The 22636-nt window shown below is 38.9% G+C and overlaps 1 protein-coding gene across 10 annotated transcripts in view; it reads right to left on the bottom strand.

Annotated features, from left to right (window-relative positions):
- The window catches only part of IFT80 (intraflagellar transport 80), a 150929-nt gene that overhangs the window by 36694 nt on the left and 91599 nt on the right, over positions 1 to 22636 (bottom strand). For 8 of the 10 annotated variants that reach the window (XM_074368724.1, XM_074368716.1, XM_074368739.1 and 5 more), the window contains 2 exons: positions 22306 to 22429; positions 12700 to 14290 (listed from right to left, as the gene is read on the bottom strand). In XM_074368724.1, the coding sequence (XP_074224825.1) occupies positions 14180 to 14290; positions 22306 to 22429 (235 nt within the window). In that variant the 3' untranslated portion in view covers positions 12700 to 14179. Of the gene's footprint in view, positions 1 to 12699; positions 14291 to 22305; positions 22430 to 22636 lie in introns of those variants that run through there. The other 2 variants (XR_012508759.1, XM_074368734.1) reach the window with 1 other exon arrangement.

Here is a 22636-nt window from a genome sequence, read left to right as displayed (position 1 = left end):
ACCTATGAGGCTTTCACCTTTTCTACATTTCCACTGGGGGGACAGGGAGTCCTTGTTGCTTCCACTCTCTGCTTGTTTTGCCCCTTTGGTGTTTGTGTAAGCTCTTTGATGCCTGTCAGATATTCTTCCATGGAGTCTGCGTTTCCCTCTGCTGTTCCCAGCAGTCTCCTGAGTATTCTTAGATTTTCTTCTGGTTCTCCTTTGCGCTCGGAGTGTTCCTATGCGTTTTGTGAATATCATCACCATTTATTTATTCCTCCGGTCCTTTTGGTGTTTGCAGGAACTCTCGGGTATCTGCCAGGTCTTCCAGGGTTCTGGTTTTACTTTAGGTGTTCTCAGCAGCCTCCCGATGCCTATTAGATTTTCTGCTGGTTCTGGATTCTGCTTTCAAATGTTCCTAAGCTTTCTGTGAACATTATCATCATGTGTTGTTTCCTCTGGTTCTTCTGGTGTTTACAGAATCTCTGTGAGAGCAGCCAGGATTTTCATTAGTTCTGGTTACATTTGGGTGTCCTCAGCACTCCCGTGAGGATTCTTAGGGTGTTTGCTGGGTCTGGTTTGTGCTTTGGTGTGCTCCTAAGTTTTCAGTTGACATTATCTCCATTTATTTTTTCCTATTTCTTTTGGTGTTTGCAGGAGCTCTCTGACACCTGCCAAATCTTCCACAGGCTCTGCCTTTTCTTCCGGGGTTTCCAGTGTTTCCTGAGGACTGTTAGAGTTTCCATAGGTTCTGGATCCTACTCTGGAGTGTGCCTAAGCTTTTTGTGGATGCTTAATTTTATTTTAATAAACATCTGTAATCTGGCTATAATTAATCATTTCTTAAGTTAAGTCCTGAAGTTTATAGTACTATGTTTGCATTCTGGTAGTTCACTTTGATAAGTTAAATATCATTATTTCTAGCATGCTCTGATTTAAAGTTTGGTAACAATTTACATTTTAGCCTGTTTTGCAAAGAATAAAATAGAAGCATGTGCACCACTTTTGATAGAATCTCAGCAGTTGCCTAGGGGGGAGGGTGACACTTTTCATTTGCTATCTGATGATTATCACAGTAATAACTGTAATTCACTGAATGCTTACGCCAAGCACTGTGCTAGGCATTTTACATGTATTATCACATTTAAAATTCATAACAGGAGGAGCTAAGGATTATTAGTCCCATTTTACAGAAGAGGAAAGTGTAGCCCAGAGAGGTCAAGTGGTGTGTCCCAAGTCACGTGATTGATACGTGGATGATCCAGGGGGCAGATCCAGCCCGTCTGACTCCAGAGCTGGGACTCTCAACCGTTAAACTTCTCAGCATGCTATTAACTTAACTCCACAGAATATCGCATAGTTAGAGCTGTAGCTGTAGCCTCATGGCATCATGTAGCCTCATGGCATCATATAGCATCACTTTTTTAATCACAAGCGAATAAGGTAGCTATTGTTTTGTTATTTGCTGTTGAAAGGAAGTATTATTAAAAATACAAGAGAAGGGGAGGATATAGCTTGCGTGGTAGAGCACATGTTTAGCATACACAAGTTCCTGGGTTCAATCCCCAGTACCTCCTCTAAAAATAAATAAATAAGTAAACCTGATTACCTCCCCCTAAAAATTAAAATAAATAAATAAATAAATTTTTTAAAAATACAAGAGAAACTGGGCGGGAAATCTTAGTGACTCAACAGTTATTTGTGGGAATGCAGAAATGGTTCATGGATAAAATCTGAAATGGTCAACAAAACCAACTCAGATGCCATTTTTTCCCATTTCATTCAGCTGGTTCCTTCAGCGCCAAGTGTGCCTCCTCTTTGGTCTGGCTTTATTAACTTTAAAAATGGGAAAACATTGCTTTAAAACAGCTGGTAAATCTTTTCCAGTATTTAAAAAAAAGAGATTTTTGCATGCTCAGCATCAAATGAGAATCATAGAGGCCTTATGTTACAACTGAACACCAGTGCCTGCTAATATCAAAGCAAGGACAAAAATAGCTTCCTACATGAAGATTCTGTTTATACGCTTGTGGTGGAATGTGATTGTTAAGACCTCACAATAGATATAGAATAACATGGTGGTTTAGAGTTGGACTGCCTGGGTGACTCTCTGGGCTCTAGATTTACTAGTTATGTGACCACAGCGAGTTACTGAACTTCTCTAAGCCTGTTTTCTCATCTGTCAAGTGGGAAGAGATGGCTGTACTGCATCGTAAGGTAATGTACAGAAACACTTCACACTGTGCCTGGGACATAAACATGTATTTCAAGTGCCAGCACACATACATTGGTTGATGCTGGGTTCTTGGTAAGAAATTCAGATAAACTTGTAGAAATCCAAAAACTTTTCCAGTTAATCATGAACATTAATGATTTGAATTAAGAATAGAAATATTTTTGATGAAAAACAGAAATGACCTTTACTTAAAAATCCCCAAACTGTCAGCTGGTCTTAATGTCTGGTTTTGGTGAGATGACACACTGTGGGTGAAAGTTTGAGTAGGAAAACAGAAATGGGATTTGGGCAGCAAAGGAGGATGAAGAATGGCAGACAAAATAAAATGGGAAGGGCTGAGAGTGTGGATATCTTGATGTCAAGGAGCAGGTGTAGTGGGAGAAAGGTAAGAAGTGCTAGGGAGATGGGCCATTGGAGTAGGAGGAGATTGGGATCCTGGACCTCAAGACTTCATAGATGGAGAAGCAGTGGGTGAGGACAGGTTGAAGCAGTGGCCTTGGAAGTGGGTCCTGGAGAGTGGACATCAGGGTTGCAGCAGTAGAGGAGGGCCCAGGTTGCTGGGGGAATAAAAGGTGAGGCAGGTAGAGGAGGCAAGTCTAGCAATGTGGGCAAAGGCACTGGCCCAGTGGACACTGAAACCCACCCCAGGTATGATGGAACTGAGTCTGATATAAAGGCTTTTATTTTCTAACTTTTAGTCTGAAGAAGAGATAGCCAAGGGAAAATAACTGTCATTAAATATTGAAGGCCAACTTGTAGAAATGGAATTAATCTTGTTTTACAGGACTCCAGAAGATAGAACTTAAAGGTTAAAAAAAAACAAAACCTACAAATACATCAATTATCCCAGCCAGCCAGCCAGCCTTCTGTAATTTACACCAAAAGAGATTTGAGGTAATTTATAAGAAGGTCACACCAAACAGGACCCCAAAAAAGTAAACGAAGAAACCAAGGCGAAGGGGAAAAACAAAGTTGGAAAAATAAGGCCATACCTTGCTTCTGAGCTTTGTAGTAGGAAATACAAACAAAAAGCAGATGAGTTAAAGGATTTAGTGTTTGTAAGTCAAAATCAGAGCAGCCGCTTGAGAGAGTCACAAATCTTCCTTGTACTGAGATCTAGGAGAAGCTTCTCCTGTGAGTTTTCATAAGGAAGATGCTATAATGTCAAGAATAACATATTCAACCATCTTTACTAAATACGTTCCGTAGGGCTTTTCAAAAGGAGATCTTCAGTATAGGCCAATGGCATAACATTGTAGCTCACAATAATTTTTCAAGAGGTCTAAATAATGTAGTACAGGGACTCTTAACTCCTGATGCCTTTTTCCAAAGGAAATAAAATCACTCTCTCAAAATGATATCTGCCCCTCCCACCATGTTCACTGCAGCATTATTTACAACAGCCAAGACGTGGAAACAACCTAAGTGTCCATCAACAGATGAATGGATAAAACAATTGTGGTATATAGGTACAGTGGAATGTTATTCAGCCATAAAAAGAAGGAAATCTTCCTATTTGTGATTACATGGATGGACCTTGAGGGCATTATGCTAAGTGAAATAGGTCAGACATACATGTCTCACTTATATGTGGAATCTAAAGACGTCAAACTCCAATACAGAGAACAGATTGGTAGTTGCCAGAGGCTGGGGATGGGGGCTGGTGGTGGTGGAATGAGTGAAGGTGGTCAAAGGATACAAACTTCCAGTTATAAATTACATAAGTCCTGGGGATCTAAGGTACAGCATGGAGACTATAGTTAATAATACTGGGCTATGTATTTGAAAGTTGCTATCTGTGATGATGGTTGTAACCTCGACTTATTGTGGCGATCATTTCACTATATATACCTATATCAAATCATTACATTGTACACCTAAAACTAATACAATGTTATATGTCAATTATATTTCAATCGAAAAAAATAAGCACTTCGCAAGAAGCAGTGGGTGGTGTCAAGTCTAGGACCAGGTTTTCGAGGCTTCTGGCCCCAGATCCAATGCTTACTAAGTCTGTGATTCCAGTTGAATTGCTTAACTTCTCTGTGCCTCAATTTCTACTTCTGAAAAGGAAGTTAACAGTAGTACATCAGAGGGTAAAGCTCTTAGAGCCTGGCTCCCAGTCAGGACTGTGTGTAAGGTGGTTGGTGCTCCTATTGTGAGTAGATTTGAAAGAGGGGAAGGGTCAAGTTTGACTTTGAGGCCGTGAAAAAAATTTTTCTGCATTGAGTTTTGAGGAATCCCTGAATTCCAGAATGTGTCCGAAGCAGACCTTTGAGAAGTATACACACACACACACACACACACACACACACACACACACAAAAGCCCTAAAATGCACATAACTTTGATGTAGCAGTTCTTCCACTGGGAATCTAGCCCATGAAAATAATCAAGGTCCTGTGCAAAGGTAGGATTACAGAGATACCTGTTGAAGTACTAAAGATTACCTAATTATCCAATCGTGGGACACTGATTAAATAAACACTGCTTCATTCATACAAAGGGATATTCTGCAAACTTTAAAATGATGTAATAAAACATCTATTAATATGGAAATATGTTTATGACATAATGTCATTAAGTGAAAAGAACTAGTTAGTACTAAAATCATATTACAATATAAACACAGACACATGGGAAAAAAAATTCAGTTTAAAAATCCATCTTTTATGCCATTACACTGAGATACTCCAACAAATGTACCGAACTCTGAGATACTCCAACAAATGTGTAGAATCTTCCAGTCTTTTTTTGCTTAAATTTACTTTTGTTGCTTAAATTTTCAATTACTCAGGTAAAAGCAAATGCATCTTCCTTTTTAAAAAAGGACATTACAGCAAACTCCCAAAGTCTCTCACACCTCTGTTCACTCAGCCCCTGCTCACTCCTCCAATATCCTTCCAGAATATTCTCTGTGTATTCTTACTACACATAGATATATTCACAGTAAATATATATATGTAGTACTGGTTTGTACCTATGGTTTTTGTTTCTATGCAATTTATCACACGTGTGGGGCTTCATGTAACCACCGCCACAATCAAGATGCTGTTCCATCACCACAGAGCTTTCTGCTGACCCCTTAAAGCCTTACAGCCACACCCACCCTCTCCTTCTCATGAATCCTTAACCCCTGGGATTCACTAATCTGTTCTCCATCTCTGAATTTTATTATTTCAAGAATGTTATTTAAATGGAATCATTCAGTGAGTAATCTTTTGAGGTTTTTTTTCCACTCAGCATAACTCGCAGAGATCTATCCAAGTTGTGTAGAGCAATGGTTTTCTTTTAACAACTGAGTAGTTTACCATGATATGGATGTACCACAGTTTGCTAAACCGTTCACCCACTGAAGCACATTTTGGGTTGTTTTCAGTTCTTGGCTATTACAAATCGAGCTACTGAACATTTGTGTGCAGCTTTTCGCATGAATGTAAGTTTTCACTTCTCCAGGATAAATGCCCAAGGTGCAATTGCCAGGTCGTATGGTACATGCATGTTAATTTTGCGAGAAACTGCTGTACTTCTTTTGTTAGTAGCTGTCCCATTTTATATTCCAATGGGCAACATAAGAGTGATCCAGTTTCTCTGCATCCTTGCCAGCATTTGGTGTTATCACCAGTTTTTATTTTAGCCATTCTAATTGTTGTAGCTGTAATTCACATTTCTTTAATGGCTCAGATGTTGAGCATCATTTCATATGCATAATTTGCCATCTGCGTATGCTCTTTGATAAACTGTTCATGTCTCTTGCCCATTTTCTAATTGGGTTGTTTGTTTTTTACTGTTCATATTGGACAATTCTTTTTATATTCGAGTGCAAGTCCTTTGTTAGATATGTGGCTTGCACTCCCACTCCCTCACTATTTAAGAGCCATTTTGTTTTTATCGGGACGATACATGCACATATTTAAGTAAGCGCATAGTTCTATGAGGCTTGTGAAAAACAGTGAGAATGGACTCCTTCTCAATCTCCCTCTCCCCCAAAGCAACCATTTTCAGCTCCTTTATCTGTCTTTTTAAGTATTTACTGCCACATCACTAAATAAAATGTTTATTATTTCCTGATTTTGGGGGGGGGCTGGCATTACCTATTGCCTTTCTGCTATGAAAAATGAAGATGTAGTTCTTTTTCACCCTTCCATTCATCCCCACCCAACATATGTACCCTAAGTCCTTCAAAACAAATCTACAACCTCATTCCACAATTCTAAATCCAAAAATTTTTTCATAATTGATGCAACCTGAACTCATTTGGCAGCAAAACCTGATAAGAAGCTACTTCTAATCTTTATTCACAATGCTTAATGTAAATGTTCATGTGTTGCACTGCAGAAATGGTAATATGTTTGATTAGGGAGTGACAACTGAGACCCTTCTGGGGTTGTTCTGTAATAAATGATCTATGAGCTGTATATTACCAACATTTTTTTTGCACATCCACTGTATTTCTTAAACAAATTTGAATTCAGAAACATTTGGCCCAAGGGTTTCAGATACGGGATTGTGGACCTGAATAGTTACAATTCAGTTAGATAAATATTCAGTGTTTACATTATTATGATTATGTAAATAAATTCCATTCACAGGTAAGCCATGTTCTGTACGATGATGAATATTAATGTCAAAACAAGCAGAATTACTTTTGTCGATTAGCAGATTTTAAACTGGGTTAAAGAGGGGTCACATAGCTCTTTTAATAGGAATTTTATTTGGTGATTTTCCTGTATGTTATTTAGGGGAAATCGAAATTGAGCATCACTTCCTTGGAGTGTTTGCTCAAATTGCACTTTCTCAGGGACACCATTTTCATACACACTATTTAAATTCACATCCACCCATCATCTTCCTTTGTGCTTTGTCGCTTCTCATTTGTATCTTAAATATGATTTTTTTTTTTTTGCTTATTTGTTTATGGTCTGTCTCCTTCCCATTAAAATGTCAGTTTCATGAGAGGGCAGGAATATTTCTCCATTTTGCTCACTACAATGCCTCTGTCACCTAGAACAGTCCCTGGGCCACAGGAGGTGCTCAAGAGTGATGTGATTGATAAGTGAATTTTGCCATTTGAAATGTAGGTAGTCATCAAGAATGAGGAAAAAAAAGATTTTATTCTGGGGAGGCAAGTGCCACAAAAAAGGAATTTTGTTAACTTTAAATTATAATTTTAAAATTCTGTTTCTCTAACAATTTTGACTAAATAATGTTACTAGACTTAGAAGATAAAAGCTTTAGTTTTATTGTAAATACTAGCTAGTATTTTCTTTTAAGTCAAGGACAAATTCATTATAGTCTGGAATCCATTAATGTAATCATTTTTGGATTACACTTGTGACACAGATAGCTATTTAGAACAGGCAGCAGGTGGAGGAAAAATTCCATTTTGTTGTGCATATTTTCATCTACCTTAACAACCCAGAAAATGAAGAGAAATTAATACTATGCTAATGGTAGATATTGAAAGGCAAGGGAGAGAGAACACTGGAAAATTGGCAGTAGATTCTACTATTATGAGTATATAAAAATTCTAATTTAATCCCCTAGCACATTATAAATATTACTTAATCTCTATGAGAGTACATTCCAGCATTTACTGCAGGCATGTGGATACCTAAGGAAGGGCAAAATATTAGGAAATATACTAAACATATAATCCCTTGGCTATTGTGATCTGTACCTGCTAAAATGAGTCGAAGAGACTGCTGGGCTGGATCTTCATCCAGAACTGAGCTCAGGGCTGCCGCTAGCCTCAGACCTGCCCCCAAAGGGGACAATTATGCTGGGACAATAGAAAGCACCTGCAAGACCTTTGGTCACCTTTGGGGTGGGGAGGCGGGGTAAGCCCATTGAAATCGGAAGGTATACTGTGTAGGAGTCCTCATTTTGTGGATACTTGTCATCAGCTCCCTGTAGAAGCCTTACTAACATGGATTGTGAGAGTGGCCAATTTAGGGGCAGTATCTTTGGTTTTGAACACTGCAGAGTGAGAGAGCACATTTGGGGGGATACAGGACCCGTGACTCAGTATGGAACAGTCAGAGATGGCGATACATGATTCTGACTCACAGCAGGTTATTCCCAGGGGAACAGCCAGCCTAGTGATCTAAATAAAAGTTCCTATAAAGTGTGTTTACACTGAGGAGGAGGACTTCAGCTTCCTATACAGATGCCGATTGGAGCACCCCAGGTAGAGTGGCTGATGGGCTTTATATACAAACTGTGGAACTGGCTTTATGACGACAGGGCTCTTCATCCACTGAATATGCCTGTTACCCACGTCATGGCAAATGCAATGTCTAAGGGCACCCATTTTCCATGCGCACCCCATGTAATCTTACTGCTGCAAAACTGAACAGCAGTCTGAGAAGCCTTGTCTGATTTGCTCCTTCAGCTTCCTCATCTGGGTCTTACAAATACCAAAAACATTACAGTAACAAGAAAGTGGGAGAGACAGGTGGGAGAATCAAGGGACTCACTCCAGTGGGGTGGAAACCTTCTGATGGTTGTTAAGAAATGGGATGAATAAAGTGGACATTGATGGAATTGAAACAAAAGTCTTAATACAGCACTCTTGAAATTTGGGAGGACCTCCAGCATTAAAGGTCCCCCTCAAATTCTGCTTTATCTGTCCCAATTTGGAAGAATTTTTAAAACTGGAAGGCAAAGATTACAATAAGGAACTCATCCAGAAAATACCTGAAGTAATAGGGAGATTAATCACGATAAAGATTGATAAAAGGGTCTCAGTCCCTTGGCTCAACCCTCCACTGGGGACCAAAAGCTTAATGCACAACAGTGAGTAAAATGGTTAGAAGGTGGGGAAGTTTCCGGGACACTCTGACCTGGTAGCCCTACGCATTGTGGTACCAAAATCTGTTGGTAAAGCTCTAATGGGAGACACAGATAGATTGAGAAGATATAGAAACTCAGTAGTGGATGGGATTAAGGGGATGGACAAAAACTGGTATATTTGAACAAAGTTTATGTGAAGTGGTTATGACTTTTTTACCTGAATGTATGGATGGATATTGTCTCCGGCTGGGGAATATTTCCCCTACCTAGAATTGTGAAACAGAAGGCACATAATCCTTCCTTCAAGTCACATTCACCAGACATGATTAAGAGGGAATGAGTAAGACTGCCCAAGCCCACACATTGCAGAATAGAAGGTGGGGTGCTTGTATGGACAAATCCTCTGTGTGTGGAGTGTAGACTATAGCTTACGGCAAAAGCCTGTAAGCACCTCCAAGGATGACTAATGGAATTTTGGACTAGAGAATTTCCATTTGAGGGGCAATTACTAGCTTGCTACGAGATGTTAACTGGAAATGCCCCTGTGACTGAAAGATAAAATAATGTTGAATCTTGTAATAACCTATAATGAAGGAGAACATGAAAAAGTATGTATGTATATATATATATATATATTATGAATCATGATGTTGTACACCAGAAACTAATACAACATTGTAAATCAACTATACTTCAATTAAAAAATTAAAAAGTAATAACCTTGAAACCTAAAATACCCATGGTGTCTGGTGATGTCAGACAAATGCTCTAATGAGGAAGGCAGTGCCTAGAATTCTGCAGTAAAATAGACATGGTTTGCACAGGAATATGCTACTGGGGGAATGCAGTGTATTCATCAGTAGGCAGACTCTTTTCCCCCAGGACTGACTTTGGAATCAGGTGAGGAGCTGCTGGATTCTAGCATCACTTGGACGGTGCCCAAAAAACAGCTCTCAACTGACCGATAAATAGCTGTTTGGTTTATGGATGGCAGTTTCAACATGAACAGGCAACATTCTGTTTGGAAGGTCACCACTCTGATGGAAAAAGGTGAAAACAAGTCAGCTTGGTGAGCTACACTGCAGGCTGCTTACCCCTCTGGACTTTTACCTACTCATAGGCAGTGGCCAATGATCTGGCCATGTGGTCAGGCAGAGGGCAATGGAAGATGCCCTTATGATGCATGGCCCTATGGAAATCACTCTGGGAATTTGAGGGGTGCATTCAAGTAGGCCTCCAGAAGAAGCCCCTTCCTGCATCAGAAGGCAATTAGAATCGACAAGCAGATACCCTAGTGTGCTCACTGAAGGCAGCCATCTGGGTCTGTGAAACAAGTGCACACTGCGGGGCTGAAGCACTCCAGAAATGGGCTGAATCTGGACTTATTTCTCTTGTATCCTCTGAGACACAAAACACCAACAAGAATTGTTCTGCCGGCCAACAAGAGACACAGAGACTGCTGATGTCTCTGGGTAGAGTCCCTGAGGGGAGATCCTTGCATAAAGCTGGCAAGTCAGGCTGATGCCGGCAGCCCAGGAAGTTAGTAGTGGGCCTCACAGGAACAGACACTGACTCTGGACTGGGCTTTGCCTACCGAGTGGTAGATGCAGAGCTCAGAGTACTGCAAAAGAACCGGGCCAGAAGATACTGCACTGATTTGGACCACCGATTTGCATCCCATTTCTTCAGACCAAGGAACACTATTTATAAATATAGGCCATCATGTCCAACATGGGCAGAGAGATCTCTTCCTCAGAGTAACAGTTTGGTAAAGAATTAGAAAGGGAATCAAAACCTGGGCTGTCTAAAATGGAGGGCGGCGATCTAGGTAGGAAGGGCTGGCTTACCTGCCTCCACAAGTGTGTGCTCACCCTTAACATGAGCGGGGCTCAGGGAGTGTTCTCACTCCATAAATTCCTCTGCTGTTCTGAATGTGGGGACTTGGGGGAGGTGAGGATGCTGGTGTGACTATATTTTTTTCTTTCTTTCCCATATCACCTTTATTTTCCTTTTTCTACTTGATGCAGTGGTCCCTGGACCATGGCTGCAAATACATTGCTGGAAGCAGGGATGATTCTTGAAAAACAAACGGTTTTAAAATCTTTGTATCAGAATTCCTTAGGGCCTGGTGGGATGGGTGGTGCTTTCACTCCATCTGCTAATATTGGGGCCAACAGTGAATACAGTTATATTGCCTGTTGGTAGAAGAGCCCACTAACCCTGTACCTATGTGACCCCATCCTATAGAATGGGAGTGGACTGAGAGGGAGGCACTTGCTGGACTCACACTGCTGCCTGTCACCTAGACCAACCCAGTGGCCGAACCTAATGGCCCTTCCAGGTGAAAGGGTTTGGGAACAAACAGAGAGGAGAAATAGCAGTGAACGGTAAATGAACAAATAATTGAGTTATACAATGAGAGAGTTCCAATATTAATGCTTGGAAGGAAGCTCGGAGCAAGAAATGATATTGTCCCTTAGCTCAATTGTACCAAATGCCTGAAAGAGTGAAGTTATACATTGCTGAGACCACTCCTGCTTTTGAATCGGACAAGACGGTCATAAGGTATGATGATGGACTGGGTTGGTTATCAGAGACTGGATGGGACCCCAGGCAATGTGTCAGTATCTTTGACTCTTATTTCTCAGGTTACAGCTACCATAACGTGCTGTGCTATAATACTGGCATAATTGGAAAGAAAATGCCGATACTGACAATCAGGTGTATTGGGAAATTGAGCTCAACGGCTTCCTATCCTTACCCCACATTGACTCCTCCAAATGTCGCTGTATCTGTTACGCTCAGTTAGGTATGTTCCTTTTGATCCTGTAATCAAAGACCAGGGAGTGGCCTAGGATGTAATAAAGAATGTATCTGGTCTTGGGGAGAGGGGCTGGTACAGGGGTTCCTAAACCCCTGGAATTTCCTGAGTAAAAGGAGTATCTTTGATATGTTAATGACCAGTGCGCTTGCACGTATGTTTGTGCGTGTGCATGTGTGTGTGTGTGTGTGTATGAAAGAGGGGGCCTAGAGAGCTTCAAGATGAAGGCTAGTCACCAGAAAAGCCACATGATTAGAGGGTTAAAATCTACCACCTGACCTCCAGGGAGAGGAAGAAAGCTGGAGATTGAGTTCAGTGACACAGCCGATGATTTAATCAACTGTGCCTCTGTAACAAAGCCCTAGTACAAAATTCAGGACAGCAAGGCCATGGGGAGCTTCTAGCTGGTGAGCACATGGGTGTGCTAGGAGGGTGATGGGTCTGGAAGCTTCTGTTTGCCACTCCCCCAGGCCTCTCCTTTCTCCTAGACTGTGCTCTATGCAGTTCTGCCATTTGGCTGTTTCTGAGCTGTATCTTTTATAATAAGATTGTAATAGAAAACGTTTCAGTGAGTTTGGTGAGTCATTCTAGTGAATTATCAAACCTAAAGGGGAATGGGAGGAACCCTCAAATTTGCAGCCAAGCCAGACAGGTGTGGATATCCCGGGGTCCCCACTAGTGACTGGCTACTGAAATAAGGGCAGTCTAACTAGTGGGACCTACACTAACTCTGGGTGGTGTCAGAATTGAATTGTACGACACCTAGTTGGTTATTACAGAATTGTTGCTAGAGTGCTGACATATTTCATTATATTTTTTGACTTTTTAAATCATAGTAAAATAAACATAAAACTTATCCTTTTAACCATTTTTGTTTTTAAATTTTTTATTGTAATATAACATAATATAGAAAACTATATATATATATATATATAGAGAGAGAGAGAGAGAGAGAGAAACAGACAGACAGACAAGTACAACTTATAAGTAAACTGCTCAATCCTATTTCTCAAACTGAATACACCTTTGTATCCAGCATCTGGATGAAGAACATTCTAATATTCCAGAAAAAAAAAGAAATATGTTGAAAAGACAGGAATATTTTCATTTAAAAAGACTAGATACATTAATTAAAATGGGGAGAGAGGTAATCACTTTCCTATGCATATATACATACACCCACTCTATAATACATCACTTCCAACAATGGCTTCATGGAAGAATTCTAAGGATTGTGTTAACTTTAAAAAGCTTTTATGGTAATAATTTGAGGATATACTGAATTAAGGCTAGTCAAACAGGTTGATCATTTAAGGAGACTTTCACAAATTCAGACTCTAGGGTCCAGTGCCTGAACATTCTCAGGTCAGAAGAGGAAGGAGGAAAATACTTCTTGCCCATTCTAGATGTATTTCTAAAATTACGATAAAATAGAGATAATGAAATTTACCACTTTAACCATTTTCAAGTGTCATTAAGTTCCATGTCATTAAGTACATTCACAATATTGGGCAACAATCACCACCATCCATTTCCAGAACTCATTCACGCCAGACAGGAAATCTGTACTTACAAACAACAGCTCCCCAGTTCCCCCTCCTGATAGGCCCTGGCAACTACTGTTCTCCTTTCTGTCTCAGTGAACCTGCCTACTCTAGGTACCTCATGTAAGTGGGATCAGACAATTTTTGACCTTTTGTGTTTGGCTTAGTTCACTTAGCATGTATTTTTAAGATTCATCCATGTTGTAGCATGTATCAGAATTTTATTCTTTTTTAAGGCTGAATGATATTCCACTGTGTGTTTATCCATTCATCTGTTGATGAACATCTTTTTTTTGTCCACCATTTTGCTATTGTGAACAATGCTGCTATGAACATTGCAAGTTCATATATTTTCATAAATATTTTATATATATTATAAATATATTTTCATGAATCAATCTTCATTTTTTTTGTTGTATAAACTTTTAGAGCACTTTAAAATTTAGAGGTCAAATAGAAATTAATAATAAGACATTTTAAAGAATCCTGTGTTTTATTATCAGCATTAATATTTGTTCATACTGAACATTCAAGGATAAAATAATGGACAGAAAACTAGAATGTAAGCCTCACTACACAGCTGTATCAGAAGCATATAAGAATGTTTTGCTAATTATTGAACTAAAATATAAAAGATGAAATTACATCAATTATTTTGTGCTTAGTCTTTCTGAATATACTTTTGGTATTAAATACACATTAAATGCTTACACTTAAAGATTCTTTAACAATGAAAACATGCTTATCCTTGGTTAATCAGAATTAATTTCATAAGGTAAAACTTCTTAAGGGTAAGCATGGCATTTAGTACTTTAGACCAAAATTCTTGCTGGGCTGGCTGCTTGATGATCGCTCTCGTTCTTTAGTAATTTCCATCTCAATTTTAGCTTTGATTTTCTCCCAGTCTATTTGGAGCTGCAGTAGAAGAAAAGAAGAAACATGCTTATATAGTATATGGCATTTTTGTTTAATACAAAGTAACCAAGAGTAAACAAAAATAGAATGTACGACTTCCAAAACATTGGAGAAAAAGAGGGCAGGAAAGAAAAGTTAAGAGGAAATAATGTTCCCCAAAAATTAAATAGCATTAAGACTATTAGACCTAAAAGAACAATTATCACAATAAAAAGCAAAGACTCTCACTGTGATACAACAGACCCAAACCTAGCTATTTATAAAAGGCACATTGCAACAGTCCCATGGAGCCTGAAGATTCTGCTCTGGTGCCTCAGGGACAGAAAGAGGTGGACTGCTCTTCTTCAAACAATAAAGAAAATGGTCAGGTTCTGGCCATCAGGCCATGTTTCAAATGGATCCGCTCTTCTCTGCTTATATACTGAGGTTTCCACCAGAAGCCTAGTTAGGAAGAAAGATAGGGAAGCACTTGCTTCCCCAGAGCATACTCTGCAAAGTGGCTCCTTTGCAACAACTCTTAAAACAATATGAAGACATAGTGATAAGACAATGATGAAATGATATTAGAGGCAGTAGTGGGAAAACAAGGCTGAGAGACACAGAAAAAGAATAATTGAAAAGTGATACTATTTTTATGTTTCCAGCCAACCACCTGACCCCCCACAACCCAGCCCTGCCCCTTCCCTAAATCATTAGACTTGCATTAGGAACAGACTCTGCCCTGAGTTCTAGAAACAATTTGTTTAGGAAAAAGCATTCTACTGTTTTAAAAAGGTCTAGAGATCACTAACTTAGAAATGTGTGTCCTCTCAGGCAAGACATGGGAAAAAAAATGGGTCCTAGGTTAAACTAACTCTGATTTACTACGAAATAAACCCAAACTCCTGAGACGGAGCCAAAAGTGAATTAGGTTTTCGCCTCCATGTAGGCGAGCTGAGCAGAATAAGCAGCACTAAAGCAGGCTGAGGCACTGCCTGCTGCTTGAGCGGATTTATCTTAAGTAACTGAGGCTAATTTAACCTTAACAGGACTTCATGCCTCTTTTAGTCTGTGCTGGAAGTAGGTGGAATTAAGTATTCGGTTCTTTTTTTATTCCAATATCCCTTCTCTAAATTTCTGTGAAGTAATTTGTGGATATTTTTGGCCACCTTTTTTAAAGATAACTTTTCCATATACTTGTCTATAATACATAAAATAGATAAATTAAAAGAATCCCTCTTACTCATAGAAGATGAATGTCTGTGCTAAGATGCAAGTGACAGCTCGTCGGAAGGCAGAGCAAACGTTAAGATTATTTTAAAGTCTCATTTTTCAATCAGGCCAGAACTTGATATTTTTTTAATGGCGAAACACTCATCTAAGAAAACATTTGCAAGGACAAAGACAAAGCTTGATGAATGCCTTGGCCTTCTTCCAGCCTTAAATTGGCTTACATATGTTTCTCGAATCCATCACAATAAAACCATATATTGATGATACAAACTGTTGCTCTGCCGCACCAGAAGAGCATCAAGTAGACTGATGACATCTGTATTAGTTACTTGTTACCACGGGTGTCAGCGGACAGTTATCCTACTGAAAATAAATGCTTCACTTGTACTCTGGCATTTGTCCAGTTTTAGAACAATGTTCCGCTCATAATTCAGTCTTTGGAATAGGGTATTTTCAATCATGGGTTTTAGGTAAGGATGTACTCATGACAGCTGTCAAGTGACTTCTAGGCTAAAACACAGCCTTTTCCACTCGAGGCAGTGTTAATACTATTTGGCACTTCTTATTCTAGTCCCTAGTCAGTCAGTTCTTATTCACAGAGAAGGAATTTCAAAATCATAACAAATGGTTCTCCATCTTCTACCCCATCTCTCTTACACTCAACTGAAAATCAGCTTCCTAATTTATGGAGAATACAGTGGCCATGAGGCATGAATTCACTTAATTTCCTTCCTTTCACAAGTCAGTACATCTATATCCACCCTTATCTCTCTCCCGTCTGTCTCAGGCCAACTTGATCTCATCTTCGTCTCCTCTAGGACAGCTGCCCTCAATTATTGCCTACCTATTCCAACTTCCTTCTCCTCAATGGCTGCTCCTCCTCACCCCTCCCCCCCATTCCTCTCTCCCTACCAGCTACCACCCTCATTCTACTTTTCATCCCCCACTCTCCTCCTCCTCCCAGACCACTGTAACATCACTGTTTCCACTACGCTTCAGAAACTTTTCACTACCACCACCACCAAGTGTTTTAATTCCTGCTCCTACATTCCTTCTCTGTATGACTCAGTTACTCCTTCCACAAGTATTCCACGCTCACCATTTGCCGAGGATTGTTCTCAGCACAGGGATTTGGCAGTGAACAAAAAAATAAAAATCACTGTCTTCACAGAGAGATAAACAAAGATAAATAATAGTGGTAAAAGTATGGGAAATAGGGGAGGGAGACAATGTCAGGGATAGTGGTGTATTTCAAACAGAGTGAAGATCAGAGAAGGCCTCCCTGAGAAGCTGCTGTGAAGGCCTGAAGGAGATAAGTGAGAGACTCCATGTTGACAGAGGGAAGAAAAAGGCCCTGATGGAGGAGTACTCCCTGGGCCCCGCCGACCACTGCTCTTTGAAAAATCTCTCTCCGTATAGCATTGCTCTCTTCTGGTTTCTGCTCTCCTTTCTAAATGTCCTCAGTCTTTTTTTTTTCCCCTCTTTTTCTCCTATATTCTTCCCCTAGGTAACTTCTTAACTGTTAGTCTTAGAGTTCCAACCAGCTTTTTCATACTTTCCCTAGATTTCTTCAACTATACCTGGATGATCATGACCATAAATTTATTTATCTAGCCCCAATTCTTCCTTCATCAATACACTTCGATATTCACTTTGATATTTCCAACTGCCCACCAGATATCTCCACCTAGATAGGGTCCACCCCACAGAGACTTCAAACTCACGTATTCAAACTCTAAAGGTCCAAAACTTGTATGTTCTCATGTTCCTCTACCAGTCACCCACACTAGAAAAGCTGAAGTTGTTCTCAAGTGCCTGGCCTTACCTCACCACGTCTCTTTCCACCCCCAACCACAATGTTTTACTAATTTTACTGCTGATTTTTTCTTACATGAAATCTACCCTTTCCATCTCCTGGTGAGACTATTATAGGAGCCTCCTAGTCACCACCCTCACCTCCGATCTATCAGAAGTTATCTTTCAAGTCATTCCCTTGACTACAAACCCCCAAGTCTCCTCACTGCCTCTATTACAAAGCCTAGTAAGACTTCAATGTCTGGTCCCACCAATATTCCAGCCACCCAGGACCCAGGACCCAGAGCAGTCCCTTTGTACACCTTCACCATTCTTTCAAGATCCCATGCATCTGCTCTTATTATTATTTCCTTTAACTGACTGACAAAATCCTACTCAAGATAATTTTGTGGAATAACTAAATAAAACTAAATAAAAACTAAAAATACTAAGAATACAACTTCCAAAGAGGGAAAAAAAGAGATAATTTTGTGGAAAATTCTAAGTCTCTGTTCCTATTCAGGAACTGGGATTTTAAAAGGGAAAATCGATCATGTTACTTCCATTCAACAGCTTTATGATAATCTTAGGATAAATCCAATACACCTAACTTGCCCTATGAAACCCTCAAGTCCATCTCCCTTTTGCTCATTACTCCTTCCCACCTCAGAGCCTTCCCTCTGCTTAGAACATGTCCATCCCCATGCCCCACCCCACCCTCAGTCAGCTTCTACTCTTCATCCTTTAGAACTCAGCTCAAACATCATTTGCTTTGCTTAGAAAAATCTCTGCTGATGCCCCCTACCCTAGGTCAGGTTCCCCATTCATAAAGTCGTATGGCACTATGTATACTACCTTCAGGGCAATAATCATAACTGAAACGAACAATTAACTGGATAATTAACTGTCACCTCCATTTGAATATGTTTCATGAGGGTAAATGTCTGCCATGTTTATTATTATAGCCCAAGCACCAAGGAGAATAAATTGTCTGCAGGAGGCACTCAATAAATACTGAATGAATAAAAGGTAACTAACTACCCAGCAAATGAGCTACCACTTAACAATCTCTCACTGTTTTTCACTCTTTTTTTTCCTTTCTTATAGCGCAATGCCTTAAACATTTCCTGGCTCTTCTATGTTCTTCTTGCACAGAGCATATATTCAATAGATTGAATGTACTCCTCAAGTGGATTTTATTTGCCAGACTCATACATTACTTTACAAATACTTACTGAACACCATTGTAGACCAAGTACAACGACTCTAACAGTGTTCTTAGGAGACAGGACACTGTTAATGAATCTTGATTTCCATATTTTAAACTAGAAATGCCCAAGTAACATTTCAGGGCTCATAAATATGAGTGTATGTCAAATTTCTCACTTCTTATAAACCTCTGTGTTATGCATTGTGAGCCCATTTGAATTCACAAGACAGCTAGAAAAGATTTCTCGATGTTTTTTTTAAAATGAACTTTTTCTAGTCAATTCTTAATTCTGAAACAAAGAGTTTATACAAATCACAATTTTGCTAAGATAATTTTTAAGTCAAAGATAATTTTCAGCTTAAAATACTGCTTTGTGATTTCTAGTTAACTTCCAAATTACATTTATGAAGAAGAAAAGTAGGAAAGTAGAACAAAGGGCCATAGGGAGTCACAGCAACTATATCTTTTCAGGATGAAAAGAAAACGAAATATCAGAAAAGGCCTTATTGTTCTGTATCCCACTTGGAACATTTCTGCTACTCTTGTGATATTTTAGTAATAGTTGAATACATATAAAATGCAAAAGAAGACAAGAATGTTATATTTCTACTCTCTGAAATACAATTTTTGGGAAGATAAAAAAAATTTCTATGTCCTGAAAAGCACCTAATATGAAGATAGTGAAAAAATTATTGATGACAGTGATGATGAAGAGGAAGCAGAGTAGTATTAATCTGCTTAAAATTATATAATAATGCTGTATATCAGAAATCGACACATTGTAATTGACTATACTGCAATAATTTAAAAAAAACCCTAGGGGAAGAAAAAGAAAAAAATTTATATAATAAAGTACATTTAAGATGGTTGCTCATTTGTAACATATTGTCATATTTTCAAAACTGAGACAAAAAAGATTAGGTGACTGGTGATTCCCTGGGCTGCTTAGCACTGCAGTGGTGGTGGCTCTGTCCTATTCTGTGGATTAAGAGTGTAGCCCTCAGAGCTCCAAGAGACCCTGAGTTTGTGCTAGTAGTAGACCAAGCCCTCCTAGCCCAAACTCCTAAAGGATTCATTTCAGTAGTAAACAGTTCTGAATCAAACAAAAAAAAAATTGTGGATCTTCTATAAAAGTCTTCTTTTTCCACCAAGAAACCCACAACTTGTGTCTATCCTGGAACCAGATGATGAAGTTGCACCACAGAACTAAGAATGGCCAAAGGCTTCATTACCCTGAAAACTGTTCTGAAGTCCAAAAATGTCAATTGTGATGCTCAATATTCTAAATATGGCCAAGGGATAATGTTGCCTTTAGTAGGTGCCTTCTCTCTACATCTTTTTTCATCTTCCCAAGGTTCCTCTGATATATTCTGCCTCCTAGGATGAATCAGAACATTCCATTTTATTTTGTCCCCAAGGAGAAGCACTCCCACATAGTCTATAAACTCCATGAAGACAGAAGCCATATCTGATTCAACACCTAGCATAGTGCCTGGCTCAAAGTGAGTACTCAGAAACATTTTTTGAATAAATGAATGAATAAAAGGCTAAGGAAATCAACTAGTCCACAGAGCTGGGAGCAAGGCTGGCCCTGTTTTGGGATTAAAAATCTGTTGCATCTGCATGGCTAGAGGTGAGCTCTCTTTCTGCCATCTGAGTCCAGAAGGATCTGGGCAGGTGGCCATGATCATTTCTGCTCTAGGTGGTGGGGCAAACTCTCTTGTGGCTCTCATTATGGGCTGATATGTACTAAAATGGCTTGTTTCTAACTGGATTAATAAAATCTGAAATTCTGGTAGGAACTTGAGAGGCAAAGGGTTAGCCTTCTTTGGTTCTAGGCTGTGAAGTCTACCTAGGCTAGGCACCTCTCCAAGTGCAACTTAGCTCCTCAGAATTTGCAAAGTGACAAAGTATCCATTTTCTGGCCAGTGCCCTCTGTGCTTATATATTTCCCCTAGAGCAGAAAGGGCAGATGATGGGAGACAAAATTGAGGAGTTAGAAGCCTTTATCTTAGCCATTTACATTGTTTACCTAAAAATATCAGTTACTCATAAATCAATGGAACAGGATAGAAAGCCCAGAAATAAATTGACACACTTAAGATCAATTAATCTATGACAGAGGAGGTAAGACTATATATTGGAGAAATGACAGTCTCTTCAGTAAGTGGTGCTGAGAAAACTGGACAGCTACATGTAAATGAATGAAATTAGAACATTCTCTAAGACCATATGCAAAAATAAACTCAAAATGGATTAAAGACCTTAATGTAAGACTGAATACTCTTAAAAATCCTAGAGGAAAACATAGAACAATCTTTGACACAGGTTGCAGCAACATTTTTTTTTGATCCATCCCCTAGAATAAAGAAAATAAAAGCAAAAACAAGCAAATGGGACCTGCTTAAACTTAAAAGCTTTTGTAGAGCAAAGGAAACCATAAACAAAATGAAAAGACAACCTATGGAATGTGAGAAAATATTTGCAAATGATGAGACTGACAAGGGATTAATTTCTAAAATATAGAAACAATGCATATAGCTTAATAACATTTAAAAAAAAAACCCAATCAAAAAATGGGCAGAAGACCTAAACAGACATCTCTCCAATGAAGATGTCTAGATGGCCAGCAGGCACATGAAAAGATGCTCAACATTGCTAATTATTAGAGGAATGCAAATCAAAACTACAATGAGGTATCACCTCACACCAGTCAGAATAGCCATAATTAAAAAGTCTACAAATAATAAATGCTGGAGAGGGTGTGGAGAAAAAGGAACCCTTCTATACTGTTGGTAGGAACGTAAATTGGTACAGCTACTATCGAGAACAGTAGAAGGTTCCTTAAAAAACTAAAAATAGAGTTACCACATGATCCAGCAATCCCACTTCTGGGCATATATCTGGATAAAACTATAACTCAAAAAGATACATGCAACCCCAATGTTCACAGCAGCACTATTTACAATAGCCAAGACATGGAAGCAATCTTAATGCCCATCAACAGATGAATGGATAAAGGAGATGTGGGGTGTGTGTGTGTGTGTGTGTGTGTGTGTGTGCGCGTGTGCACGTGCGCGCATACAATGGAATATTACTCAGACATAAAAAAGAATGAAATAATGCCATTTGCAGCAACATGGATGGACCTAGAGATTATCATATTAAGTGAAGTAAGTCAGAGAATGACAAATTTCATATAATATCACTTGTATGTGGAATCCAAAATAAATGATACAAATGAACTTATTTACAAACCAGAAATAGACTCACAGACATAGAAAAACTATGGTGACCTAAGGGGGAAAGGGGAGGAGGAAGAGATAAATTGGGAATTTGGGATTAGCATATATACACTACTGTATATAAAACAGATAAACAACAAGGATGTACTGTATAGCATAGGAAAATATATTCAATATCTTGTAATAACCTATAATGGAAAAGAATCTGAAAAAGAATATATATGGATATGTATAATTGAATCACTTTGCTGTACACCAGAAACTAACACAACATTGTAAACCAACTATACTTCAATTAAAAAAATCAGTACCCAACCTTAACATAAATCGAATATTATAAAAACAGACTTGAGTTAATCAAAACATGGCTATAAAAGTCCAGAAAAATGTTTAATAATATAATTATATAGTCAAAAGAAGACTGTAATATCAAAAGGCAAGAAGTAATTTTTAAAGAAATTATGGTAAGAATTATTCTAATTTTGTCTCATTAAGATAAATAACATATACTTATAAAGCATACACACTATTATAAAATACTGCATAATACTTACACCTTCTGCATACTGTAGGTATCGTTTATTAGTTTCCTGTTTGCCAAATGTCTCCAAAAACTTTTGACGGTAAGCAAGAACTGTATCAACATGTGTTTTATATTTTACAGCCAATTCAAGTGCCCTATAAAGAGAAATAAAATAGGTTATCAGCATTGCTGTGTTTGCCTCTAAGGGCAGTAGAGTTTTGGGGTAAGTCCACATTGTTCCCTCCACTCATCCCTCAATATTCCCTACCTTAACCATCTTGCAAATTCCTATTTATACTTCAGGGCCTGGACCAAATATGACCTCTTTTCCTTGACCAGCTCTCCTTGCAGAAATAAACGAC

The sequence above is a fragment of the Camelus bactrianus genome, chromosome 1 (assembly GCF_048773025.1).
Source record: "Camelus bactrianus isolate YW-2024 breed Bactrian camel chromosome 1, ASM4877302v1, whole genome shotgun sequence".
In the NCBI taxonomy this organism is placed as follows: Eukaryota; Metazoa; Chordata; class Mammalia; order Artiodactyla; family Camelidae; genus Camelus; species Camelus bactrianus.
This window is presented reverse-complemented; position numbering and strand designations above follow the sequence as displayed.